The sequence below is a fragment of the Aquila chrysaetos genome, chromosome 3 (genome assembly GCF_900496995.4).
Source record: "Aquila chrysaetos chrysaetos chromosome 3, bAquChr1.4, whole genome shotgun sequence".
NCBI lineage: Eukaryota > Metazoa > Chordata > Aves > Accipitriformes > Accipitridae > Aquila > Aquila chrysaetos.
Window position 1 is genome coordinate 1,303,432 of NC_044006.1, and position 26,214 is coordinate 1,329,645.

General features: G+C 68.9%; 3 protein-coding genes across 7 annotated transcripts; 1 reads left to right on the forward strand and 2 right to left on the reverse strand.

The window, feature by feature from the left end:
- Positions 1-936: 936 nt before the first annotated feature.
- On the reverse strand, positions 937-6,457 carry SCRT2 (scratch family transcriptional repressor 2). Its single transcript, XM_030008795.1, has 2 exons — positions 6,140-6,457; positions 937-3,750 (listed from the first exon to the last, which is right to left on the reverse strand). Exons 1-2 carry the CDS (start codon positions 6,261-6,263, stop codon positions 3,044-3,046), a joined length of 831 nt encoding a protein of 276 aa, XP_029864655.1. The 5' UTR covers positions 6,264-6,457; the 3' UTR covers positions 937-3,043.
- Positions 6,458-10,069: 3,612 nt separating this feature from the next.
- SLC52A3 (solute carrier family 52 member 3) lies at positions 10,070-14,044 on the reverse strand. Of its 3 annotated transcripts, none has more exons than XM_030008749.2 (5): positions 13,944-14,044; positions 12,543-12,709; positions 11,026-12,096; positions 10,642-10,765; positions 10,070-10,503 (listed from the first exon to the last, which is right to left on the reverse strand). In XM_030008749.2, exons 3-5 carry the CDS (start codon positions 12,051-12,053, stop codon positions 10,291-10,293), a joined length of 1,365 nt encoding a protein of 454 aa, XP_029864609.1. In that variant the 5' UTR covers positions 12,054-12,096; positions 12,543-12,709; positions 13,944-14,044; the 3' UTR covers positions 10,070-10,290. The 3 variants fall into 3 exon arrangements, with proteins under 3 accessions (XP_029864609.1, XP_029864611.1, XP_029864612.1); XM_030008751.2 differs by lacking the exon at positions 13,944-14,044 and adding an exon at positions 13,081-13,911; XM_030008752.2 differs by lacking the exons at positions 12,543-12,709; positions 13,944-14,044 and adding an exon at positions 13,081-13,913.
- Positions 14,045-15,231: 1,187 nt separating this feature from the next.
- On the forward strand, positions 15,232-22,791 carry FAM110A (family with sequence similarity 110 member A). 3 transcript variants are annotated; one of them, XM_030008787.1, is made up of 3 exons: positions 15,232-19,883; positions 20,904-21,979; positions 22,011-22,791. In XM_030008787.1, exon 2 carries the CDS (start codon positions 20,946-20,948, stop codon positions 21,960-21,962), a length of 1,017 nt encoding a protein of 338 aa, XP_029864647.1. In that variant the 5' UTR covers positions 15,232-19,883; positions 20,904-20,945; the 3' UTR covers positions 21,963-21,979; positions 22,011-22,791. The 3 variants fall into 3 exon arrangements, with proteins under 3 accessions (XP_029864647.1, XP_029864646.1, XP_029864648.1); XM_030008786.1 differs by having other exon boundaries at positions 20,904-22,791; XM_030008788.1 differs by having other exon boundaries at positions 15,232-18,373; positions 20,904-22,791.
- Positions 22,792-26,214: the final 3,423 nt, after the last annotated feature.

A 26,214-nucleotide genomic window follows, 5' to 3' on the forward strand; every position in this document is an offset into this window, starting at 1 on the left:
GGCGGCTGCTCCTGGTCCCCTCACCCTGGGACCTGGGGGGTCCCCAGCCCCAGAGCTGACTTGGAAACGCACTGGCATGACAGGGCACGCTGGGTGACTCACTGCCTGTGTGGGGGCTGGTGACGGTGACGGTTGGGGATGGGTTTGTGAGGCTCCGGGATGAGCTTTTTGCAGGATGAATCCAGTGATGACTTTGCATGTGAATTATTGCGGTCTTGCCTGCGGGGCGGCACCGATGTCATGGGGAGAGCAGGGCTCGGCGAGGGCTTTGCTAATGAGCTGGAGGCCAAAAATAATTTGCCCTCCTGCTTTGGCACCCAACTGTGGGGAAGGAAGGCAGCGAGAGGGGTGGGGGACAGGAGTGCCTGGCTGCCCCCGGGAGTGGGGGCTCTGCCAGGTTGTTCCTGCCGCCCCCAACCTATGCCTGCACAGAAGGGAGTGGATGAGAATGCGACAGCAGTCAAAATAAAATCTGCTCACCGAATCCTTCCCGTCCGGCGCGGCCGAGCCCGGGGGGGTGAGGCTGGGGGTGTGTTGAGCATTGCTGGGCATCCCCTGGGCTGCCCGCCGGGCTCTCCATCCCACTGCTGGGATTTCACACAGCGCTTTACTTCCAGGTCAATGCCCTGCCACTGCTCGCAGCCTCCCTGGCGCTTTTGCAAGCAGGGTAGCATTACTGACCCACTGCTCACCGCAGCAGGGGGTTGTCTGGCTGCTGCCCGCTGGCTGCCGGGGCTGGCAAGGCAAAGCGGGCAGCGTTGGATGCTCTGGATGCGTCAGCCGTCCCCTGCCCAGCCGGCTGCCAGGGCATCTCCACCCCTTGTTTGGGGGCAGATGTTTTCTTTGTGATGCTTCTGCTCTGGGGCTGGCTTCCCCTGTCCGGCGCTCACATGCCACCACCCGCCACCGCCTGTACAAATCTCTCGAGACACACGGTTAGTGGCAGAAATCCCTTTTATATCCCTGAATTGCGTTACAAGTAATACTGCGGGCGGCCGGTTCTCAGTAGACTTGTCTTACTGGGGGCTGGCGAGTACAAAACCTGGCAGAAAAAAATCTATCATGCACGGAAAATTATTGCTGTAGTATCTGCTATTTACAGTATAGACAGGGGCAGAGGCGCGGTGCTCCATGCCTGCCTGGCCGAGGGACGCGGTGCTGCCGCAGAAAGGCGCCGGCATCGCGGGGAAAGCCTGAACTGCTGCGTACTCGCTGGTGGGGTGCCTCCGCGGCCGGGGCGATGCTCTTCCCCTGCGTGGGGTGCGGGTGCGTGGCCACCGTGCCGCTGCAGCGAGGCCCGTGACAGGGACATCCCCGGGAGGCGTCGAGCCCGCAAGCCACGGCAGCGGCAACACGGGCACCGAGGCGGTGGGAGGAAGACGGCGCAGGGAGGAAGACGGCGCAGGAAGACGGTGTGGGGGTACGCGAGTGCGGCCCCATGGGGTGCCGGGCTGAACCCCGAAGGTGTCAGGGACCAGCACGGGGCGATGGGGCCGCGGCAGCTCGCAGCCCGAGGTAGGAAGCAGAGGCGCAGGTCGGGCCCTGCTCCGGGATGCCGCGCACGCGGCGCTCGCTCCGGGGCCGGTGCGGGGATGCTCCGCCGGGAGGTTGCATAGAATGGCTGGTTTGTCCCCACCGGGCTGGCGCGGGGCAGGGAGCGGAGCAGGAGCCTGCAGCAGCGAGGAAGACGAAAGGAGAAAGGCTTTGCCTTTGGGGGAGGCTTGCGGGGCACGGAGCCTGGGCTGCTGGGCCAGCTCGCGCCCTCCTGTCTCCGTGCCCACCGCACGGTCCGCTCTCGGGGTCCTGTCCCCGTCCGTGTCACCGCGGCTGTGTCCTGGGCACGGCGGCTCTGCTGCAGCTCTGCCACCTCCTGCAAGCCAGCGCTGGCACGGCCCTGCCAGTCTTGGCAAATAAATAGTGAAAAGCATCAGTTATAAATAATATAAATAAGAACATTTAAATAGACTCACCCAAACTTTACGGCTACACTGACCCCCTCCTCCTGAGCGCAGGTGGGGGGGGCGATGGCGAGGGGGCCGGGAGCCGGCCGGGGAGGGGTCCGGGCAGAGGTTGGGGGTACGTGGGGGGGCAGTTGGGGGTTCAGGTGCTGCCCCAGGGCTGGGGCTCCAGCCCAGCTGCCAGCCTGGCTGTCTGCACGGCGAGGGGGGCTGCACCTGCCCAGGGGGGCTGTTCCCCAGCCCATCACCGTGGTGGGGGCCGGTCGTGCCTGGCCAAGCTGGGAGCTGGGAGCCGGCGGGGGACGTGTCCCACGGGTCTCTACTGGGAGCCCCTCACTCTTTCCCTGACTTTGGGGCTGCAAAGCCGCAGTGCCAGGGTGAGCACTGTGCCACGGGACCATGTCCCGCGGGACCGTGCCGGGCAGGGGGGCATCGGGGTGCCCCAGGGCCCGGGTGGTGGGTTGCAGGGACCCCAGCCTCCAAGGGCGAGTGACAGCCCTGCCCTCCCGTCAGCCGCACTGTCCGTCAGTCCCGCCGAGCCATCAGTAGCACCAGCCCATGGTCCCATCAGTGTTAGGGTCAAGGTGAGGTTTTGCTCCTGGGGGGAGCAGAAAAGTGTCTTTTCTCCCCCGGGGTTCCCCGGGAGGAGAAGCAGCAGCTCTAAATAAATAATAGTAATAAATTAAATAAATAGAGGTGAAAGTCATGAGCTGGGGGAGGAAAGTCTCTCCTGGGTCTGGAAGAGGTCCCCGGGTGAGTCCCCCGCAGAGAGACCTGCCTGGCTGCGGGGGGGCTCGGGGACCCGCGGGCGAGGAGCCAGGTCCCGCTGCGGGCCTGGCTGGATCCGGCCCTTCCCAGGGAGTGCTGGGGCACCCTCCTCCCAGGTGGGGAGTGAGTCTGTGGCGATGTGTCCTCCAGCCACGGCGCAGCCACAAACCAGCTGGCTGCAGCTGCAGGAGTGGTGGCACGGGGACCGGGACCGGGACCGGGATGGGGACAGGGATGGGGACAGGGATGGCAATAGGGATGGGGATGGCGATGAGGACAGGGATGGGGACGGGGATGCGCCACAGGGGGCTGGGGGGCTAGTTCCCTATTGCACAGCTGTGTTCGGAGCCCTTGAAGCAGGCGGACTCGTAGTGCTTGTTGAGGTACGACTTGAGGGCGAAGGTCTTCTCGCACTGCTTGCACTTGAAGTGCTTGAAGGCGGAGTGGGTCTGCATGTGGGCGCGCAGGTTGGAGCGGTCGGCGAAGGCCTTGCCGCAGTGGGCGCAGCCGAAGGGCTTCTCCCCGGTGTGCGACCGCATGTGGCCCTGCAGCAGCCACGGCCGGCTGAAGGCTTTGCCGCACACCTCGCACTTGTGCTTGAGGTCGTGGGTGAGGACGTGCATGGCCAGGGCGGGCATGGAGACGTAGACCTTGCCGCAGGTGGGACATTTCTTGGCCATCTTGCTGTCCAGGCTGCGGTGGGTCTGCTTGTGCCGGCTGAGGTTGGAGGAGGTGGCGTAGGTCTTGCCACACTCGGGGCAGGAGTGGCGGTGGCTGCCACGGCGCTGGCTCTCGCTGCGCCGGCGCGACCGCCCGTCCGTGATGAAGAAGGCATCCATGGAGTAGCTGTCCGTCACCGCCGCCTCCCCGTTGAAGTAGCGGGCGGAAAAGCTGGACTGGGGGCTCTCGGGGTCACTGTACTCCTCGTGGCCGGGCGCGTAGGCTGGGTCCGGCGGTGGCGGTGGCAGACCCTGCTTCTTGTCGGTGTCGTAGCCGGCTGGCGCCAGGCAGTGCTGGAGGTACCCTGCAGGGACGACACAGCGGGGGTCACCGTCCCTCCGGGCCAGCCCCACCGGGGATGGGGGAAAGCCACGAGCCAAAAACGCCCATTAAGGGTGCAGAACAGGGGCTGTCCCCCCGCACCGGTCCCTGTCCCCGCTCAGCCCCGTGAGCTGTCCCCGAGCACCGGAGCTGCCTCATCTACACAGGGGCTGAGTCTGTCCCGGCTCCTGTCCGCATCTGACGGCAGGATGGGTCCCATCCTGCAGGGCTGTTCTGGGTGGGAGCCGGGGATGGGGCTGCGGGACGTCCAGCTGCGCCTGCCCGAGTGCCGCCCTGCTGCCCCGGCTGCAGGCAGCCCCCGGGGGCCATTAGCCGCCAGACAGCTGTCGGTGCCGAGAGCCTCATTGTTCACCGGGGCAGGCGCCCGTAATGAGCTCTGCTCCATCCACCTCCTCGCCTTTCAAAACCCGGGGCAGCCGGGGCGAGGGGTAAGAGGCTGCCCTGGGTTTCCCTTCCCCAGCAAAGGGGCTGAGGAAGGCCCCCCACCTCCCCCCTGTCCCCCGCAGGGGCTATTCCCCAGGGATGGGGCAGCACCTGGATGCCAGCAGCACCGGGGCCCGGGGGCTCCTGCTGAGGAGAGGGACCCACAGCCCCCCAGGTGCAGAGCGGGGTTCGGGTGCCGCTCTGGTAGTGTCACCCCCATGTGACATTGGTGCAGGTCTGCTCATGGCCTGGCTCCAGGTAAGGGACCCCTGACCCGTGACAGAGTGGGCTCCGCGTGGGCATCCCCGTCCCTCTGTGCTGGCTCACGAAGGTCACCGTGAGAGGAGCAGCCACAGCCCCACTCCCTGCCGGGCCAGCGACCCTGTGGGACACGCTGCCACCCCAGGACCCCCAAACTGGTCCCGGTGGTCTCCTGCCTCATGCACACTGGCCCTTGCCAGCTGCTTCAGAGGACACATCCCTGCTGGTGGTGACAGCAGGGGCTGTTGGGGGCCCGGGGTCAGTGCACAGCCAGGCTCACCCGTGCATGCCAGCGGGCCAGCGTGGACACCCCACCCCAGCTGTGGCCTAGCATCCCCTAAATGCAGGCCCCCCCCCACCCATGGGACCCCCCTGCTCAGGGCGAGCGGCTGCTGCCATTTGTCCCGTGGAGGCTGGGGGTGCCTGTGGTGGGGAGGGGGCTGCGTGATGGGGACAGAGCTCGGCCCCCCCGTCCCCCCGCGTCGTGCTGACAGCGCGGTCGCGCGGGCTGTGCAGAAAGCGCTCTGCTCAGCAATTTCTCACGCTGCCTCCGAGCATGCAGCAAGGTTATTTCCAGGAGAGCAGCGTCGGCAGCTTCTGCCCAGCTGCAGCACATCCCTCCCCCACCGGCTCTTCGCTCCCGATGGGGGGGGGAGGGAAGCAGAGGACCCCCCGGGCCAGACGGGCCTTGCACCCCTGCCCCCAGCAGAGAAAGCCCACCAAAGGCTGGGGAGCGGCGAGCGGTAGAAAAGGGGGGACAAGCGACGCAACGGTTGGGCAATGTTGGCTTGCGCGTGGCTGGATGAGGCCCATTCCCGCATCCAGCTCTGCCTCCCGGTCCCCGAGCAGCCCACAGCCGGGACGGACCCCCCCCCCCCCGGCCCCCGGCCCCCTCTTCCAAGGCAGGTCCCTGGGCCGCCCCGTCGGGGGTCTCTGCCGAGCCCGGGGGACTCCCAGAGCCCTCCCCAGTGGCCCCTGGCAGGACGGGGCTCCGAGGACCCCGGCCACCCCCCAACCCAGCTCTTCGTTGCGGGGAGGGGGCTGCCCCCCGCCTCTCCCCCGCCTGCTCCCCGTGCCCCGAGGGAGGCGACGGCCCCCCCCCCGCGCTCCCGGGGAGGGGGCTCGGGGCACGGCTGCGAACAATGAAACCCGCAGGCACGGCGAGGCTCCCGCTTCCCCCCCCCCCCCCCCCGCCGGCCCCCCCGCCGGTCCCCGCAGCCCGGCTGCTTCTTGCCCCCCCCCCCCCCCCCCCCAAAACTTGTCGTGGGAAGAAGCCGGCCTCGCCGCACCCCGGGCGTGGGGCGAGCGGGGCCGGCCGGGGCCAGCGTGGGCTGCCCACGGGGGGCTGCCGCTGTCACGCAGGGGATGTTTCCCCAAGGACCAACTTCGGCGGGGGGCCGGTGGCCCGGGAGCGGGTGACAAGGCGAGGAGGGATGACCCCCAACCCCCCCCCCCCCCCGCCCCGCACGACGCCCGGCTGCGGGACACAACACCGGGGCCCCCCGCCCCGTCCTGACCCCCGTCCGTGTCCCCCCCCCCCCTCCAGCCCCGGGCTCCCCCGGTGCCCCGCCGGGCGCACACACAATAGCGGCGGGGGGGGGGGGGCGCTCCCCCCCCCCCCCCCGTCCTCCCCGTCCTCCCCCCGGAGCCCCCGGCCCCGCACTCACCATCGCCGGCGGCGGGGCCGGGCAGCGCGTAGGGGGGGTCCAGGGGGGCGTAGGGGGGCGCGGGGGCCCCGGCGGCCGGGAACGCCTCCGCCTTCAGCTTCTTCACCAGGAAGGAGCGGGGCATGGCGGGGGCCGGGCCGGCGCCCTCAGCACTGGACAGCTCCGGTACCGGCACCGCTACCGGTCCCGGCCCCGGCACCGGCCCCCGGCCCCGCCCCGCTCCCGGCCCCTCGCTACGCCCGGCGCTCCGGCCCCGGCTGTGCGGGCGGCGAGGCGCGGGGAACCGAGTGCGAGGGGCGGGGAGGCAGGCAGGCAGGCAGGCAGGCAGGCAGGGCGGCGAGGAGGAGGAGGAGGAGGAGGAGGAGGAGGAGGAGGAGGAGGAGGAGGAGGAGGTGGAGGAGGAGGTGGAGGAGGAGGGGGAGGAGGAGGAGGAGGAGGGGGAGGAAGGCAGGCGGCCGGGGGGGGGGGGGGGGGGCCGCTCCGCCCGGCCGCCCCCGGAGCCCCCCCCCCCCCCCCGGACCCCCCCCCGAGCCGCCGGCAGCGCCGGGGGCCCCGGTAGTGTGGGGTCCCTGGTCCCTCCCCCCCTCCTCCGGCCACGGACAATGGGGACACGCGGGGACGGGAGGGGAGGTGGGGGGGGGACCGCTGCCTCCCACCGCCTTTGTCTCCCTGCCGTCAGCCCCTAGGGCCTATGAAGGACGGGGCGGCGGGGCGGGGGTCCCCATCCCTGTCCCTGTTCCTGTCCCCTGTCCCTTGTCTCTATCCCTGTCCCCTGTCCCTGTTTCTTGCTCCTTTCTCTTGTCCCTGTCGTTGCTCCCTGTTCCTATCCCTCTTCCCTGTCCCCATTCTTGTCCATCTTCCTTGTCCTCATCTCCGTCCCCTTTCCACTGACCCCTTTCCTCTTCCCTTGTCCCTTCCCCTGTCCCTTGTTCTCCGTCCCCATCCCTGTTCCCTCTTCCCTGCCCTCATCCCCGTCCCACCTCTGTCCTGTCCCCATCCCTGCCCACTGTCCCTTTCCCCCTCCCCATTCCTCTTCCCTGTCCCTTTTCCCACCTTGTCTCCCTTTCCCATGTCCCCATCCCCATCCCTGTCCCCGGGGAAGCGCCGTGACCTTCGCAGCCTACAACAATAGCCGGGCTCGTGGGCTCGTGGCGGTGCATTGTTCCCTGCCGGAGCTCCTACTCCCCCGCCTCCCCCCGCCAGCGCTCCGCTGCCGCCCTCCCTGGAGCAGGATGAGGCCCCGGTCCTGCAGGCAGTCGGTGGCCTTGGGGCTGGCTCTCCCTGGGGCTGTGCCGGCCGGGGGCTGGTTGTTGACACCGGGACCTGGCTGGCAGCGGGCCCTGCTCTCCCGGAGCCCTGTGCTATGCCGAGAGCATCGCAGCACTTAACTAAGAACGGTCCCTCATCTGTCACCGCAGGCAGAGCGCTGGCACGGCCGGCGCAGGGCAGACCTGGCCGTCCCCGGCCTCAGGAGGCACCAGCCCCTTTGGCCGGACACGTGGCATCGGACCTGGGGGTCAAAAGCAGCTCCCCCGCGGTCGGCACCCTGGGCCTGCCTGCTCACAGCCGTGTCTGCTCCTCCGGCCGGGCTCGGAGCCAGGGCTGGGGCCATCCCTGCATCGCATCGGGCCGGCGTGCCCTCCGCTCGCTGCTTTGTCTGGCACCCCATAACCCAGGACATCCCACGGTCCACAGCATCCCACGGTCTGCAGCATCCCACATCCCACAGCATCCCAGACCCCAGGGCATCCCACATCCCACAGCATCCCACAGCCGTGGGCACCCCCGCAGCCCACCCCGCCACGCCTGTTCCCGGGCTTGGGGGTCCCAGGGCTGCTCCCTACGTGGGCTGGGGGGGGGGGGGGTCCTCGGCTCCCCCCCTCCCGCAGCGCTTGGCCGGGGCTCGCGGGTAACGACACGAGTCCCATCTGGCCCCGCAGCACCGCTCTGACGTCAGGGCTCTGCCAAGTTCAAGGTCACCTCTCCCGGAGGGCCGCGGCCCCGGAGCAGGGGGGGGAACGTCGCCTGCCGGGCTGCTCCCGGCGTGTCCCCCCCGCCCCCCCCCCACACACTGGGCTCCCGGCCTCCGCTCCCTGATTTATTTATCCGCGCGTGTGCCGGTTCTCTCCTTGAAGGCACGTTTGCAGAACGGGCGATTACTTACGCCCTAGTTGGGCCGGGCCTGCCTGCCTGCCTGCCTGCCCGCCCGCTGCCCTGGGATTTTGTCTCTCTCCAGGCTGTGGTGTAATAAGGGAGGTAATTAAGTGTAAAAGACAGGGGGAGGGAGGGCTGGGAGAGGGGGAATAGGAACCCAGCTCCTTTCAGAGGCAGGGGACTGAGATAATGTATGTTAATAACCTGCAATCAGTCCTGCCGAGCTGTGCTAATATTGCTGACTGCAGCGGCTGGGCCCCCCCAAACCTGCCCCCGCCGCGGTGGGGAGGGAGGGGAGCGCCAGAAGAAAAGCTCAGCCTTTCTCCTCCGCTGCGGCCGGGTTTGTGCCTTCCTGAGCAGCTGTATGGAAATAATTCCCATTGGAGGCGATTGTTTCCCTGGCGAGGGGACGGGGGGGGGGGCCGCGGGTGTCCGGTGGGCGAGGGTCTTTGGGGGCTCCCAAGGGCAGGAGCATCCTCTCGGGGTGCAGGGGGAGAGAGGCCAGCTCCCGGTCTCCCTGCAAGGGCCATGGGATGCATCCCGCTCCCGGGATGAGACAAGCCACCCCACGGTGCCCCCACACCTCCCACCGGTCCTCAGCCTCCCCCCTCCTGCTCCTCGTCCCCCACGGGGCCGGATCCTGGACGCTGTGGGCTCAGCCAGGAGCTGCCGGGGGGATGCCCGGTGGTGCCGAGGGGCAAAGCCCGCTACCCTCGCTCCTGCCCTCTCCGCTGCCTCGGCCACGGGACCCCCCCCCAGCACCGCCGGCTCGGGGGGCTGCCGGCCATTAGCTATTCCAGCCGCGTCCTTCCCGGAGGCGGCCGGGCAGCAGCCGGAGCCCCGAAGTGGCTCCAATCCGTGGCTTTGAGGCACGACAGGCACGGGTCTGGCGCTGCCGCCGGCTCTGGGAGCAGATTGCCAGACAAAGGGCCGGGGACAAAGGCCCGGCTGCCTCGTGCCCCGGGGAAGGGGCGCAGGCGGGTGCGGGATGTGGGTGCTGGCCTGGCCCTGGGGCTGCTGTTGCCCCTTGAGCCCCCGTGCCCACCGTGCCCCGGTGTCCACCCAGCCCCCACCCTGGCTGGCACAGCCGGGGCGCAGTTGGGTACCAGGTGGCACAGCCCTGGCACTGGTTCCGTGCCATCCCTCCAACCGGCACCGTGCCCGGCACCGCTCCGGGTGCGGGGCTGTGCTGCGGCCGCTTTCTGGCTCTGCACCCCCAGTGCTGCCCGTCTCAGGGTGCAGCGGGGCTGAGATGGGGTGCTGTGCTGTGGGGCACAGGGCCATGGGGAGGGAGCAGAAAACACGGATGAGGCCACAGCAGAGGATGGCAAATGTCGGGCAGGTCCCCCCAGTCCCACCGTGCCTCAGTTTCCCCAGCTGCTATCGGGGCCCTTGTGAAAGCCCCTCACCCTGTCTCCCCCCCACAGTCCCTCTCCCCACGGCCAGGGCAGGGCAGGCTCCGGCACAGCCCTGCCCAAGCCGCCTTTGTCCCCGCTCCCCGCAGCTGGCTGCAAACCCACCGTCCCGGGGGGGCAGCTGCCGCCTCCACCACGGCACGGGGCCGGGAACGCCGCCGGTGCTGCCGGGTGCAGCTGGGGCTGTGCCCACCCGTGGGGTCCCGGGGCGGGGGGGGCTTTGGGGCACGATGCCAAATGGAGCCAGACCCTCCAGGGGAAGGGATGGGACGTGGCCCAGCCGAGCAGTACCCAGGTGGGGGGCACAGGCACAGGCAGCCCCTCCACGCCTGCCGGCGCGGGCAGCAGGGAGGCTGAGGGCTGAGCAAACACCTTCTATTGCTTTGAACGCAATGGAGACATCCCGCACCCGGACTGGAGACAAAGCCACGGAGCTGCTCCTGCCCGGTGACCTGGCGAAGCCCAGCGGGGAGACATGCCCGCAGCCGCCCCGGTCCCAGCAACGCTTCCTGGCTCCGCGGCCCTCGCTGTTTTTCGGGGCGCATGCTGGCAAGAGGGGCTGTCCAGGGGTGCCTGCCCCACTCATGCCGGGCACTGCAGGCTGCAGTAGTCAGCGGATTTGAAGAAGCCGTAGACATTCACGAGGGGGAACATGAGCAGGGCCCCGAGGAGGGAGCCCAGCTGCTCTACTGCCCCGTACCACACCAGCGCGCTGCGGCTGCGGCTCCGCAGGATCACCCCGGCCATCACCTTCACGTAGGAGAGCGTCCCGGTGAAGAGCACCCAGGAGAGGACCTGGCAGCGCAGGGGGGGAGAGTGGTCAGCAGGGCCGGGGGGGTGTTCCCCACCATGGGGACGGGGGACATCGTGGTGAGGCTGGAGCTGGGGGTGGCCCCAGAAACCTCCCCGGGTGAGAGGGACCCCGTGACTTACGATGGTGGCATCGCCCCACTGGGACTGCTGGAGGAGAGGGCAGGGACTCATCACCGCGATGGCCATGTTGTAGGCGCCAAAGCCTGTCCCCGCCATGGTGAGGGTGCCCAGCAGGGCCAGGGACCTGCAAGGGACACGCGAGTGACACCGGGGAACGCTGCCAGACTGTCCCTGGTGAGGGGCACAGACCGGGGGCACAGGCTGACCGGCTCCATGCCAGCTCCATCCTCCTTCCGCGGGGTGTCTCTGCTGCCAGGGCACGGGCACCCCACAGACCCTCTCCCACCCGGCGCCTTGTCCGTCCCACCCCCCCCTTCTTGCCGTTCTTGGGGCAGAAGCCCCTGGGGCTCACCCCACCGCGGCCCCCAGCACCCCACTACCCACCTGCCAGGCAGGACCATGGCCACGATGCAGGCGAGGGGGTTGGCCATGGAGCTGAGCGTGGCCGCGAGGTGGTAGGCGGTGTTGCCGTAGGGCAGGCAGGAGTAGGACTGCACCGATGGCAGGACCCCATTCGTCAGAGCGCTCACCCAAGCGATGAGGAGGTAGATGAAGGTGAGTTTGGCCAGGGGGTAGGAGACCTTCTGCGGCAGGATGTTCCTGGGCCCCTTGGCATCCTTCGGGCATGGGCAGCCTCCGCTCAGCCGCGAGCCAGCTCCCTCGTTGGGGATCTGGTCAAATGAGCTCAGCATGATGCTGCTGGGAAACAGCTGCTGCTGGGAGAGCTCCCACACCTTGGGCTGCCTGGCGAGGAAGAAGAAGGCCAGCAAGCAGGCCAGCATCATTACAGTCATGAGAAGGAAGAAGAGGTGGGTGGAGAAGTTGGCTGGGAGGTAGCGGGTTTCCAGCTGGAAGACGGTGCTCTCCACGGTCTCGTTGCCGGTGGTGAAGTTGACCACGTGGGTGACGTTGGTGCAGCTGGAGATGCCAGAGCCCTGGCCCAGGGCGATGAGAGCGGGGATCAGCCCGCTGAGCCCTTCGCCTATGAAGAAGGTGGTCAGGTACTGGGGCTGCAGCTGCATCATGAAGGGCAGGAAGGTGACGGAGGAGGTGCAGTCCACCAGGGCCAGGAAGAAGGTGAGGATCAGGAAGGCGGTGCTGTGGGGCCTCCCGGCGATGGGGGACGTGTAGTTCCAGAGGAAGGCCAGCAGCAAGCAGGCCACGACACCCACGGACACGACCACGTAGATAACAGCCACCTCCTTCAGCAAGCCGGGCCGAAAACGGTGCATGAGGGTGACGAAGAGCGGCCCCACGTTGGCCATCTGGATGATGATGGTGATGTAGGAGGGCAGGTCCCACTGCTCCGGCAGCACCGTCACCAGCAGCGGCAGCTCGACCCACAGCCCATTGATGGCCACCCAGGAGCCCGTGCCAAAGGTGCAGGCGAGGAGATGGGTGAGCAGCGTCATGGCTCAGGGCTGGGTGCCTGGGCCCGGGGGTGATACGGCCGCGCTGTGGGGAGAGGCTTCGATCAGCGCCGGGGTGAGACCCGACCCCCCCTGGACCCCGACCCTGGCCTCCGGTGACCGTTGCCTGCGTTCCCCCTCCTGCAGGCAGGCAGGCAGGCACAGCGGCCCCTCTCCCACACGCCATGGGGCTGCGGGACTCGCAGAGCAGCATTGCCTCCCCACGGCCTGGCCCGGCCCCCCTTTTCTCCCTGCAAGCCCTGGGGACCCCCCTGCTCCCCAAGGGTGATGGCTCTGCACCCTCCTACCCTGGGTGCGGGACCTGCTCGGCTCAGCGTGGACCCCGTCCCGGAGAGCCGGGGCTCAGCACCACCAGGCACAGAGCCTGGACGGAACCCGGCAGGGCATCGAACCTTCCCCGGCTGACGGCGCGGCACGGCACAGCCCGGCACGGCGCGGCACAGCCTGGCACGGGGTGAAGATGGCTCTCACCTGGGGGCCGAGAGGTCTGGGCAGCCGCTCTGCTGGGAATGGAGGCCTCGTACCTCCCACCGCATCCGCAGGGCAGGGCAAAGCAGCGCCCGTCTCCTCCCAGCCGGGTCCCGTGGGATCCCGGCAGGCTCCGGTGGCTGCGGGGAGAAGGGCCCCGGCAGCCGCACCTGCAAACCAGCCTCGGCTCATACCAGCGAGCTGAGTCAGCCAGGATCTGGCCGCATCCCCTGCCCGCCCCGGACACCGGCTCCCATCCTGCTCCCGGGAAAGGGGGACCCCCCCCCGCCAATGTCCCACGTCCCCACGTCCCCACACCCCAGCAGCTCGGCAGAGCCAGCTCCAGCCCTCTGCCGCAGCGTCGGGCCCGGCAGAGAAAACTCAACGTCTCCCAGGGGCTGAGCCCGGAGGGTGCAACGACCCACCCGTGGCTCCGACCCTACGGGGAGGCATCGGGGTCTCCGGTACGGAGCGAGAGCCAAGACGGAAGCGGGCTCTCGGTCTGACCGGTGCCTCGGCAATCTCCCCAGAGGGAACTCACTGTGTTTTGGGGAACCGGCAGCAGCACGCGGGCGGGAGCGAGTCCTGGCTGCTGGGGCAGTGACGTGAGGCAGGCGCGTCACCACCTCCGGATGCAGACGGGTGACGGCCTGGCCACGCTCTGCTCCTCGTTCTGGTCCCAGTTGGCAGAGTCCCCTGGGTCTGGGGCGGGGGGGGGGGGGGGGGTTGGTTGGGGAGGGGGGGATCCCCGCGCCCTCCTGCCACGTGCTCGGCACCGTTTCAGGGTGCCCGTCCTGGGTGGGAGGGTCCCAGCAGGTCCCGGGGGGACATAGGAGCTGCGGGGTTGGTTGGCTGCCGGCACAGGGTGTGATGGGATAAAAGCAGTAAGAAAGCATAAGGAAAAGCGCTGTAGTCCCTGGAGGGATGAGGGGGGGGGGTCCCCGCTCCCGAGGGGACCCTCGTGGACGGAGGGATGAGTGCCCGGGGGCCAGAGGGAGCAGCTCCGGTCCCAGCTGTCCCCCCCCCAGTGGGACGGGGGGCAGAGGCTGGCGTCAGCCTGGGCACGGGGGCACAGGACCCCCCCCCCCCCCCCCCGCTCCTGCCTCCCCTCCCAGGGGGTCCCAGCTTTTCACCAGCACAGCCCCTGTCCCTGGATGGGCGCAGGGCTGGCCACACGGTCCCGCTCCCCTCTCCCCACCACTGAGCCCCACTCGTCCCACGCAGCCCGACCCCGGGTGCCAGCTGGGACCTTTCAGCTCCAAAGTCTGTCCCGGTGGCCAAAGTCCAGCTGTGCCACCTCCAGCTCCCGGCCACCTCTTGCCCTCTCCCTGCCAGCCCGGGGACAGCCCAGCCCAGCCCCTGCCCTACCCTGGGGGGCCACGGCTGCCCCCTGTCCCCACGTACCGCCGGTGCCAGGGACAGCCCCATGCCTGCCGCCTGCCCGGCTGCGGCGCGGGGTGCTTGCCGCAGCGTCGCCGCTGGCCCAGTGCGCCCCGGCTTGGCCGGGTGCCGATGATTATTCTTGGCGGTGTCCTGGACTTTGCACTTGTCCCTGGCTGAACTGCCGTCTCACCTTTTTCAGGCTGCCAGGTGCGAATGTCACCCGGTGACGGCGTGTGTTCCCACCGAGGATCTCTGCTGGGTCACAGGCTGGGATGGGGCCCTCGAGGACCCCCGAGCGTGGCGGCTGTCCCACTGTGGGTGCACTGCAGGGCTGGGCACCGCGGACCCCACGTCCAGCGAGATGGGACCGGGCGATCAGCCAAGCTGCGAGCCGGCGGATGAGCCACTTGCACGGGCCGGGAGGTGACACGCGTGAGGAAACAAAGGCAAGGTCACCCCCAGCAGCACCCACACCCCCCCCCCCCCCATCCCAGCACCCACCGCCCTGGTATGCCTCACGGTGGCTTTTCCCCCAGCACCCACCGGGTGTCGCTGGGAGAGCAGGCTGCAGCCCTGCAAAACCTGGGGCTGCCTTCTCCAGTGGCCTCCCTGCCTGCCTGCCCTGCCTGCCTGCCTGCCCTGCCTGCCTGCCTGTCCTGCCTGTGCCCTATCCCTCCGGGGGGGGGGGGCTGCAGCCAGCCCCTGCACCCTGCCCTGCTCCTGGCTCTGTCCCTGCCTCAATCACGGGATTGCAGCGGGGACAAGAGTGTCCCTGCGCCCCTGGGGCTGCAGGGACGGTGCTGGCATGGCTGGGTGCCGGGGGGGGGGGGGGGCACGATTTGAGGTGCTGCTGTGGTTTAATCCCAGCAGGCAGCTCAGCACCCGCCAGCCGCTCGCTCACCCCCATGCCGGTGCGATGGGGGAGAGAATGGGAAGGGTAAAAGGGAGAAAAGGGGTGGATTAAGGTAAAGACAGTTTAATAGGGAAAACAAAAGCTGCATGCGTGAGCAAAGCAAAATCAGTTCAAATTCCTTCAGTGCTGCCCATGGCAGGCAGGTGTTTGTGTAACGGTGGCTGGGGAAGGCAAATGCCAACACTCCGAACGTCCCCCTTTCCTCCTTCTTCCCCCGCTTTTATTGCTGAGCAGGACGTCCTATGGATGGGATATCCCTTGGTCGGTGGGTTCCATCCGTGTCTGCTCCCAGCTCCTTGTGCACCCCCAGCCTGCTCACTGGTGGGGCGGTGTGAGAAGCAGAAATGGCCTTGGCTCTGTGCAAGCACCGCTCAGAGATAACTAAAACATCCCTGGGTTATCAACACTGTTTTCAGCACAAATCCAAAACAGCCCCATACCAGCTGCTATGGAGAAAATTAACTCTATCCCAGCCAAAACCAGTACAAGTGCCCAGGAGAACCTGGGAGTGGGGGAGCGGGTCCAAGATACTGGGAGAAACCAGGTGCGGGGGGCTCGGGCTGGCCCCGGGGGCAGCTGAGGTCCCCGTGCATCCATGGGGATGGGGAGGGGGACAGGGAGGGAACGGCGATTGTCCTGTGTTTAATTTGGCAGCACAAAGGAGCGGCACAGCCGGCGGCGAGACCCCTCCCAAGGGCGAATGGCTGCGGCGCAGGGGAGCCCGAGGGGGTGCTGGGTGCGGGACCCCCGCGCCTCCGCTTCACGCTCCTGACCCAAATCCGCCCGACACGTGCTGCCTGCCCTGCCCGTGCGGTGTGAGACGGCTGTGCCTCCTCTGCCCCCTCCTCACGCTGCAGCTGAGCCCCTGGCCCCCCCGGCCCCCCCCCGCCCCTCGCCCCTCCGCACCCCCAGCAGATGCGAGCGAAGGCCCCGGAGGCAGATGGCAACATTTGGTAGCCGAGCGGTCCCCGGCCGCGGGACTGTGCCGGGCTCCGGTGACTGGCCGGCCGGGAAGCCCCCTCCCCACCCAGCCAGGGCTGGGGACCCGTCCCCAGCCGCAGCCAGCGCAGGGCAGGGGGTGCAGCGGGGCTCCCCGGGGTGGGCACGCTGCCTGTGCCGGGGGGGTGCCAGGATGGTGCGAGGGCACGGGGGGGGATCGGCAGCCTGGGAGAGCGGGGGTCCGTCCTCGAGCTCAGCCCCTAATATCTGCTTTCAGCTGCGAGCAGCGGGGACGGTCTTCCTGGGCAGGGGAAGGCTGCTGCTCCATTGCTGGGGGACAAGTGGGACCCCCCCTCACCCCAAGGACCACCGGCCGCCCCAAGCGAGTGGGTATGATCCCTCAGATTTGGGTGCAGGGACCCGCTGGCAGGTCGTAGCCGCTGGCCCCTGGCAGCCCCCCCCCCCCCCGGACCCATTTGCATCCCATTTCCATGTGAAAGGAGCAGGTCAAGTTGAAAGTTGAAAGGCTGGTGGGGGGCAGCCGGGAAGGGGCCCGCTGCCGGAGGTGAGACCCCAACAAAAGGGCCGGATCCCCTGGGCCCAGCGCTTCGCCTGGCCACGGGCTACGGTCCTGGCCCCGTCGGCAGCCGCCATCTGCGGGTCCGTATCGCCGCGCGCCGCCGCCACGGCGCAGACAAAGGCCTCGCGCCCGGCACGTCCCCATCTGTCACCTCCACGGCTCCCGGCCGCGAGCTGCCGCCTGCGGAGACATGTGGGGAGAGCGGGGTACGGGCAGCATCCCTTCCCTCCGCCCGCGGGGAGCAAGGCGGTGCTGGGCCCAGCAAGAGATTCCCCATCGAGTCCCCAAGTCCCTCGGAAAGCTGCTCCTGTCCGGCAGAGCTGCTCTGCAGAGCTCACAGCTGGGGAAACTGAGGCAGGAGCTGGCAGTAGCTCGCCCTGGGTCGGGGCATGTGGCGCAGGGGTGATTCCCCCACTGCAAAGCTGGGCGCAGCCGTGGCGTGGCAAGGGGCTGTAATTAAACGCCAGGAATTAGCACCTGCCAAGATGAGGGGGTTGGGGGGGGGGCTCCTGGCTTCAGGGGTGCCTCTGCCTCCGCCCAGCACTTCCAGGGGGCATTTGGCCTCTGAGCACATTTTTTCTCGTTGGCGGCTGTATTTAGCTCCCAGGAGGTCCTTGAAGAGGCACAAGGCGGGGGGGGGCAGCCCTGAGCCTCTGTGGGAGGTGAGAGCGGAGCCAGCGCCAGCACCCTCCTGTCCCTCTTGTTTCCAAACACCATTCCTCCGTCCCTGCCCCGTCCCCGTGTCCCCGGGGCAGCGGCAGAGGGTGCTCAGCCGGGTGCTGCGGGAGGGCTCCCGCGGCAGGCTGCCCTCCCAAAACCCATCCCGGGATGCTCCCAGGGAAGGCGAGGCTCCGGGGCGCTGCCTGGCTCCAACGCCCCGCTCCAAAAGCACCCGGTTGCCCAGACGTGCCCGGGCAGCTGCCTGCAGCCTGCTGCCTGCACCCCGCGCGGGCTCGGCGGCCGTGGGGGGACGAAGCCCGGCTGGGCAAGGTGCCTGCAGGCTTTGCCCTCGCCCGCTGCGTCGGGCAGTGTTTTTCCAGCCAAGCTCGTTGTGCAGATCCACCTTTGCCGTTGCTCAAGCGCAGGGCAGCCCTCCGGCACTCAGACGGCTCTTTTCCATGTGCTTTGCTCGGCTCTTCTCCCTCTGCCAGCTCCTTCTCTTGTTTCCAAGAGCAGTTTGAAAAATGCACGGCTGTAATCGAGCTCTGTGCTGCATGGGCCAAACGCTCGGCTCTGCCACGCAAAGCCAGTCCTTGCCGCCGGAGATGCCTGGACCGTGGGGCAGGCAACCCCCGGAGCCACCCCGGGGCTGGGTTCAGGCCAGCAGGTCCATGTGGCTGTGGGCTTGGTGACACTGCTCCCATCTGTCACCTCCCTTCGTGCTATCTGGGTTATTTTGCTGCATTTTGGAGTTTATCGCAGGGGGCTGCTGCCGGGTGCATGGGGAAACTAGGTGAGTTTTCCAAATCAGAGCAGGCCCTGATGGCTGGCCGTGCCGGCGGCATGTGGGGAGCCGGGTGGCAGCTCCCTGCCTGCGGGAGGGCTGGAAATTTTCCCATCTCCTCAAATCCCGGCAAGGCATCGGGACCCTCTGCCCACAGCGGCCAGGGGATGTCCAGAGGCGTTTTGGCTTTGGCGGTGTGAGCGCCTCAGGCCATGCGTCCGCGCTGCCCGGCTGGCACTGTGGGCTGAACCGGCACCCATGCCGGGACGTCACCAGCTACCGTCAACACTGCGTGACGCAGCCTGGCATGGAGGAATGCCCCGTGGTTTTAATCCCATGTGAGCGCTGAGCTGCCTCGGAGGGCGTCCTCGCCCGGCGCTGACTCAGCGGGAGCAGCCGTGGCGCAGAGCCGCTCCAGCACCCTGCCAGCCGCCGTCCCGCGGGGAGAAGGGGAAGACGTGACCGGAGAAGAGGAGGTGCAGGGACATTGGGACACCCTCGGGAAGAACACAGGGAGAAGCAGCGTGGCGGCTGAGCCGTGCCAAGGAGTCTCCCACGTCGCAGGGCCGATCCAGGTAGGTGGCAGAGGTGGTGCCGGTGCCGGTGCCGGTCCTGTGCCAGCAGCGTGGGGCTGGGTCACCCGGTGAGGGGGAGGCACAACCGCACACCTCCCGGCACGGGTCTCCGGAGCAGCTGCCTCCAGGCAGGAGGTGATCCGGTGTGCCAAATGAGCCCCGCTGGGCTGCCCACACCAGAAGGGAGAGGAGCTGGGGCCACGGCTGGGCATTGCCCGGCATGAGCGGGGTTGTCAGCCCTGGCACTCGGATCCCCACGCTCCGGCTGGGCTTGGGGAGTGGGATAATGTCGCTGTGTTTTCAGGGCTGTTCGGAGAGCGGCTCGGCTCAGCTCGGCTGGGCTTGGTGCAGCCCTGCTCAGCACGGCCATGCCAGGGCAGGTGGCTCAGCACCGCAGGAATGCGGAGCAGCAGGTTGTGCCTGGCCGGGGCTGTCCTTGCTGGCCAGGCATGTGGCCGTGCTGGGGGACCCCGTGTCCTTGTCACTGCGCCCCAACAGCCATCCCCTCCGTGGCTTGGCCCTGGGGCTGAGCTTCTGGCACCGTGCTGAGCTCCAGCGCCCGATGTGGGGACATGTCCCTGCTTTGCCTCGCCCGGGGGGGGCACGTTTGCACCCCTGCGCCGAGCTGGAGACCCCTCCCTGAGCCTGGCACAGGGTACGAGGGCAGCGGGGCCGGCTGTCAGCAGGGTGCTGCTGCAGGGCACGGGGTCCGGACAGCACTGGAACCGAGGGGTGCTGCTGCATGGGGACCCGGCTGGCAGCCGGTGCTCCCCAACGCCCCGGGTCTCTGCCACCAGCTGGGCTGCGGGACCCGGCTCTTCCCGTGCATTTGTGCAGCGCCGAGCACAGCCCAGCCCTGCTTCCCCTGGGGGCTGTAAGCACGGCTCCGGTCGGTGGGGGGGGGGGCCCTGCCTGCCCTGCCTGTCCCTGTCCTTGCCCAGCAAGGACATTGGTGCCCTGCACTGCTGGCTCTGTCCCCAAATCGCCCCTACGCTGGGCTCCCCGCAGTGGGGTGCAGAAAGCCACCCCCGGGGAGGAGGCGGGAGGGTCCGTGCTGGTGCTGGGACCGTCCCCAGCTGTCCCCACGCCTGGCTGGCCCCCTGCAGACACTTTCCAGGTCAGAAGGCAGAGTGTCCCCCCAGGCAGGGGACAAGGACAACCAGTCTACCCCAGACCGCTCGCCCGTCACAACGCATCAGGCGGATGCACCGTGCGCCGGGGCGGCTGCAGCCTGGGGACCCCGTTGGGGTACAGATTCCGGGGGGGGGGGGGGGCCGGGGCCGACAACACGGGCTTGCGGACGGTGCGGCCGCGGCTCAGCGTGGCCGTGGCGCGGTGCTGGGGCTGGCTCTTGCCGCCCGCGGCTGACGCTCAGGACGGGCCCTGGGTTGCACCCAGGAAGTCGTGCACGCAAGTGAGCGGCTGACGGTGACGGCAGCACGCTGGGGACACCGCGGGACGGAGTGGGGTCGCGGCACGCTGGCCCCTGCCGTGCCCACCACCGTACCCGGTGAGTGCTGGGGCTTGCTGTTACCTCCCCCGGGGCTCGCCCGCGCCGTCAACTGGGAACCCCCATGGGGGGTTCTCAGAGCAGCTCGGGAAGGGGAACGGGGAGGGAGGGGGAGGCGGGGGCAGGTTCGACCCCACGTGTCCCCCTGTGCGCCTCGCCTGAGCCCCTCTCTGTGTTGGGACCCCTCGGGCTGTGCCCACCCCTGGGCAGGGGTGTTGGGGGCGGCCAGGCATGGGGGCTACGGAGGGCTGGTTTGGGCCCCCCCCCCCCCCCCCGCCGCCGCTGTGGGCGGGCCAGTGTCTCTGCACAACCGTTGGGGCGGGCGGCTGTGCTTGTTGGGGTTGGCGGGGGCCCAAGGACATGGGGTGCACGGGGCCCCAGCGCGGCTCCTGGCACACCTTGGCTGGGGAAGCACGGGTGGAAACCCCCACCGGTGCTTTCCAAGGGGCTCCAGGGTGGGAGCGGGGAACCCGGGAACAGCCCTAGAGCCTGCGAGGGGGGCTGAGAGAAGAGGGAGCAGCGGGGAGCGGAGCCTCGAATTCCCCAGCTCGGTGGGGTGGAGGGTGAGCGGGGTGGGTGATGCACCCCCGGGCATGGGGGATGCACCCCCGGGGTGAAGGCGATGCACCCCTTAGCGCGGGCAACGCACCCCTGGGCACAGGCGACGCGGGCAGAGCATCGGCGAGGGGTGCTGGGCCGAGCCGCCCCTCTCTGCCCCGGCTTCGATCCCCGGGGTGCCCCTCACCAGGAGCGGGGTGCCCTCCCCGCCGGCCCCATTGGCCCGGGTGCGGTTTGAAGCGGGCTTGCTCCGCGGATTGGCCGGGGGACGTTTCGGGGAGGCCTCGGTGGCGGTCGGAGGCGTGGTCCCTGCCTTCAAATAGGAAACCCGGCACAGCCGGCGCAGACAGTGCGGCACCGCACAGCCCAGCGCAGCCTTTGTCTGCCCGCGGGGCCGGGGCGCGGGCAGGGGCCGGGCGGGCAGCGTCCGCCACCGCCCCTCACTCCGGCCCCTCTTTGCAGCTGACGGCACGTGAAGCCCCTCGCTGCCCGTGGCGGCGGAGGATGCCCGTCGAGGCGCTGCAAGCCGGCGACGCCATGAAGGGGGTGACGGCGACGGCGCCCTTCACCTCAGCCATGCCCGTCCGCATCCTCCGCAAGGGCCCCGCGTATTTCCGCCGGCACGCCGAACCGGGCGCCGGGAAGCCCAGCGCGGTGGAGAGGCTGGAGGCCGACAAGGCCAAGTACGTGAAGAGCCAGCGGGTCGTCAGCACGAAGCAGGAGCCGGTGAAGCCGCCGCTACTCAAGCAGCCCCTCTTCACCCCGGGGGTGCGCCGGGCTGCGCTCGCCCCCAGCCGCAGGGCACCCCCGGGGCCGCGCCGCGCGGAGGCTGGCGGCCCGAAGACCTCCCTCGACCTGGAGATCCTCAACAACCTCATCAACCTCTGCGACAGCCCCTTCCCCAAGGCGGAGAGCCCGCTGGGCCGGGAATGCAAGCGGAGGGCGGAGGCGCCGGCGGCGCCGGGCGGCGGGGCGGAGGGTGCCGGCAAGCCGCCGGAGAGCCCCGCCGCCGCCAAGCCCCCCGGCAGCGTGGCCGTGCGGAGGGTGGACGTCCGTCCCTGTGGGGCTCCGCGGGGCCAGGCGACGCCGGTGCCTGCATCCCCCGTGCCGGGCGGGCTGCCTGCGGCCCCGTCACGGAGCTCGCCCGCCCGCCCGGAGAGCGCCCGCCGGCAGCCCCTGCTGCACCGCTCCAAGTCGGACCTGAGCGACCGGCTCTCGCGGGCCACCGCCGACCTGGAGCGCTTCTTCAACTACTGCGGCCTCGACCCCGAGGAGGTACAGGACATGGGCGCCGAGCGCTTCGCCCGCGCCAGCTCCGACATCGTGTCCCTCAAGTTTCACAGCGTGAGCACGGCCAGCTCGGAAGGCGACCGCTCGCCGCCCAGCGCTGCCACGCCGGAGGGGCGGCCGGCCGAGCGCGTCCCCTACGGCATCTCCGTCATCGAGCGCAACGCCCGCGTCATCAAGTGGCTGTACGGGCTGCGCCAGGCCAGGGAGCCCCAGCAGGTCTCCGACGTGTAGCGGTGCCGCGGTGGTGGCGGGCGCCGGGGACGGATTGCTTGCAAATGGGCAATGCCGGACAGGGAGGGAGCGCAGGAGATGCCCCAGGAGGAGCAGGGACCTCTCAGCGGTGACAGGACCCTCAAACTCAGCCCCCGCCTTGCTTCCCTGACCCCTGTGCCACAGCGGCACTGGCAGAGCTCCGGTGGGGTGACCGGGCATCCTTCCCGCCGGCTCTGGCTCCGTCAGACTCCTGCGCCGGCGCTGGAGAGCCAGGTCCCCGTGAGCCCGTGGGAGGGCAGAGGACACATGTGCCCCCGCGTCCGTGGCTGGTCCCCGAAACCCTGCCCTCGTCCACTCCCGTGGGACCCCATGTGCGGTCGGCCTTCCTGCGCTGCTGGAAGCTCCTCCCTGTCTTGCTCCTCACCAGCACCCATGGGTGGGGGGTAAGGGGCTGATTCCCCCCCCTGCGCGGAGCAGGGACACAGCCCTGGGGAAGGAGCTGCCCCCCCTGCAAGCCTCCACTGAGGGGGCCTTGCTACCCGGGGTATCCTGGTGGTCCCCGTCTTAATGCTGAAGGTCTGGGAGAAGCTGGGTGCTTGGCGGGGGTGGGGGCAAACCCGACCCCCCGCTTCGAGCAGCCCAGGGCTGCGTGTGTGTGCGAGTGTCTGCGAGCGCTTGTGTCCCCTCCCGGGTGCCAGTGGAAGCACAGCCCCGGGCGCGGTGAGCCCTGGTATTTATGAAGACGACGGTTGTTGGTCTTTTCCTCATTTCTACTGTTTTTCCTGATGTTTGATCTGTAAATAGTAATAACAACACAGCCGGTTTTATTAAATCTCTGTGCTTTGGAGGCTGTGTGCATTGCTGTCTCTTGAGGTGGTGGAGGTCGGGATGGGGCAGGGACCCTTAGGGTGCCCGCGGCTCAGCAGGGGCTGGCAGTGCCGATCGGCTGGGTGCCGGCAGGAGCGATGGGTGCCGTGCCGCGGCGTGCCAGCGCGGGGCCCGGCGGGCACGTCGGGGGCGGCGGTTGGGTCCGGCAGGTCCCGGCAGAGCCCAGGCCGGCGGGATTCCCCTCTGTGCCGCAGCCAGCACCGTGCCGACCATGCAGCCCTCCCCTGCCTCCTCGCCCCGCTCCGGCAAAGTGCTGTTGAGCTTGGCCGAGTCCCGGCTCCTCCGGGACTGCGAGATGGGGGCGGCGATAGCGGAGACCTCCCAAGAGGGCTGGGGAGGCGCGAGGATGAAAGTCGGCGCAGGGAGTGCTTTGAAGATAAAAAACACCCGTGCGTTATCCCCAGGCAGCCCCCCCCCCCGGCACCGCGGGTGCTGCCTGCGCCGGTGAAGTCCCTCTGCTCCTTGTGATGCTGGTGCATCCCACAGGGCCAGATGGCTGCTGGGGAAGGTGGTACCAAAGCCACCAGTGCCTGCACCCACGGGACCCTGCCCGGACACCAGCCCTGCTGCTGCCTCCCTCCGGCTCCAGCCATGGTGGTGGGGCTGTGGCTACAAACAGCTCCACACGTGCAAGGAGCCAGCCTGCCTGGCGCGGGCACCGCTCGGCAAATGCCATGTGCATGGTGGCGGTGATGGGCCGGTGACAAGGTCGAGCCGCCCGCCCCAGGGCTGCAGTTTTTATTTTCAAAGGGTCCAGAGCCGCTGCCACCCTGTCCCACCCCAGCCAGTGCTCCCCTCGCTCAACCTGGACCCTGCAACCGCTGGCTGGGGCAGCACCGGGGGTCCCCTTGACCAGGGCTTCCATCCAGCACTTGGGGTCCCCAAAAAAACCCCTCACGGGGATGAAGCACTTCCCACCCCAGCCTGGCTCCTGCACCTTGCACGTCCGCCCAGAGCCACCGCCCAGGGTTGCAGGATCCATCCGTCTCCCGCCGGGGTACAGGCAGGTCTGGCTGCCTGCGGCGCGGCGGGCAGGACGTGGTGGTGGCATCTGGCCCGTGAGTCAGGCTGACAAAGCGGGCTGGGGAGGAAGCGCACGCCCAAGGGATCCTTAATGACGGCACGTGGGGTGCTGGGGGCATCCCCGAGGAGGGGGAAACCAGGGGGTGACGGGGACCCCAGGCACTCGCACGGGGACAGGCTTTGACCTCAGGGAAAGCTCTGCGGGACGTGGATCCCTGCCGGCGGCTGGGACCGGCTGTGCTGGCCGGATTCCTCAGCCCGGCGTGTCTGGGGCTTGGTCTAAATTTGCTGCTATTGCCAAGGAGAAGGGGGGGGCCCCCACTGGCCCCCGCCGGGCATGGGGCAGAGCAGCCGGCATGGCCCTCCAGGCGTTGCCAGCCCCCCGGCTTGTTTCTGGCATCCCATGACCTGCGTGGCTGGGACCAGCCATGGCTGTCCCAAGCCCTGTGTGCTTGTGTGTGCATGCGTGATCACGTGCATGCGCGTCCAAGTGTGCACGCACGTTCATGTGCGTGCATGCTTGTGTGTACATGTGTTGATGTGCACGTGTTTGTGCGCACGCCTGTCCGTGGGCACGCCTGTGTGCACGCAGATGCGTGGACAGGAGGAGCCGTGATCCCGAGGCAGGAGTCTTCCTCTGACCCTGCACCCGTGAGACCGCCTGCATGAAAACCTGGCACAGCCTCGGCGAGGCGACGTGTGCCCCCCAGGAATGCCTCCCCTTTGCGTGTCCCTGCTGGGGACAGCAGGATGGCCCCCGTGATCCCTATCACTTTCCCTGGCAGCTGCCTCTCAGCCAGCTCCGGTTTCGGAGGGGAGCCGCAGCTGAGCCCGTCTGTTACTTCCAGGGAGGAGGGACAACCGGGGAGGGTGTCCATCGCCCTCGCCCCTCCGTGCCGGGGTCTCCCACGGGTGCCCCATGTGCAGGCAGGAGCTGCAGGCAGGCAGCTGGAAGAGAGAGAGAAAAAAGGCATCACCCCAGTCTGGGGAGCCAGGCCCAGCACCCCAGGGTGGGGGCCACCCCCCGAGCTGGCACGCAGCCCCCGGCCCAGGTGCAGCCGTGCCGCGCCAGCCGCCGGCGGGGTGCGGGGGGCCAGGGCCCCCGGCCGCGCCGGGACGGTTGCTGCCTGCAGTGCTGCTCGCTGGGAGCGGGGCGAAGCTCCTGGGCAACCCCCCCAGCCTGTATTTTCCATTTTTTAATTATTCCGCACAGCCCCGCTGATGAGCATCTTCTGGAAGTGCCTACTACGTCACGTGCTTTAATCACTGTTAATTAGCGAATGCCTCGGGACAGCGTTGAGGGCAGGGCGTCAGGAGCCTCCTCGCTGCCGCGTGTGGTGCCGGTGCCAGCACCATCCCAGTGAGTCCCACTGTCCCAATGGGGAGGACAGTGTGTCCCTGTGTCCCTCGCCCCTCTCCGGGGTACTGGCCCTGTCCCCCTGGGAACTGCAGCGGGGCTGGGGTTCGGTGGCAGCGGAGGGTCCCCCCGCACCTCTGCTCCTCGGCTCTGTGGGGTCTCTGCTGTCACCCACCCGGCAAAACGCTGCCCGGGGCAAGAGGGACACGTTTTGGGGAGGGAGGCAGCGGGTGTCATGGAGGTAGCGGGTCCCCGGCAGCTGCCATCGCTGCCACCGGTCCCCAGGGTTTGGGTACTAGTGGGACAGGGGACCTGGGGACCCAGTGGGGGACCCCTGTCCCCCCACCTGAGGGTGCTGCGGGGAGCTGCCACCGGGCTCTGGGGGACCTCTAGTGGCAACGGGGCCGGGGGGGCCGGGGACAGGGACAGCAGGGGGACAGGGACACCTGCAGAAGGGTGACAGGGACAGGCTTTGACCGGGTGTCACCGAGCCCTGCCATCCCGTGGGCTCACCCGTGCACCGAGCTGCCCAGGGCTCAGGGTCCCCAGGGGGTGACCGGGGTCCGTCTGTCCTGCCCTGTCCCTCAGCCCTTCTGCCCACCCTTTTGGCCCAGTTGCTGAAGCGGGGAGGACCACCCCTGCCTGCTCCCACCCCGCCGATGCTTGAAAAATAAATACCTCTTAGTACAAAAATAAAAGCCCCTCCAGCCCAAACTGCAGCAGCTTGGTGGGGGGGGGGCGGCCGTGGGGCCCCAGTGCTGCTGCCTGGAGACCCAGCTGCTCCGCGCCCCGTTTTTCCCAGGCTGCTCCCAAAAATCACCCTCAGGGTGGGTTTGCCGTCTCAATGCAACCACAGGTGAGGGGTCTCGGCCCCGTGCCCGGCTTCCCCCTCCTGCATCCCCATCTCCTCCCTCCCCTGCCCCCAGCTCAGACCCCCCCGGCGAAAGCCACCCCCGGGACCCTTCCCACCACCTCCCACCCCCCAGCCCCATCTCAAACAGC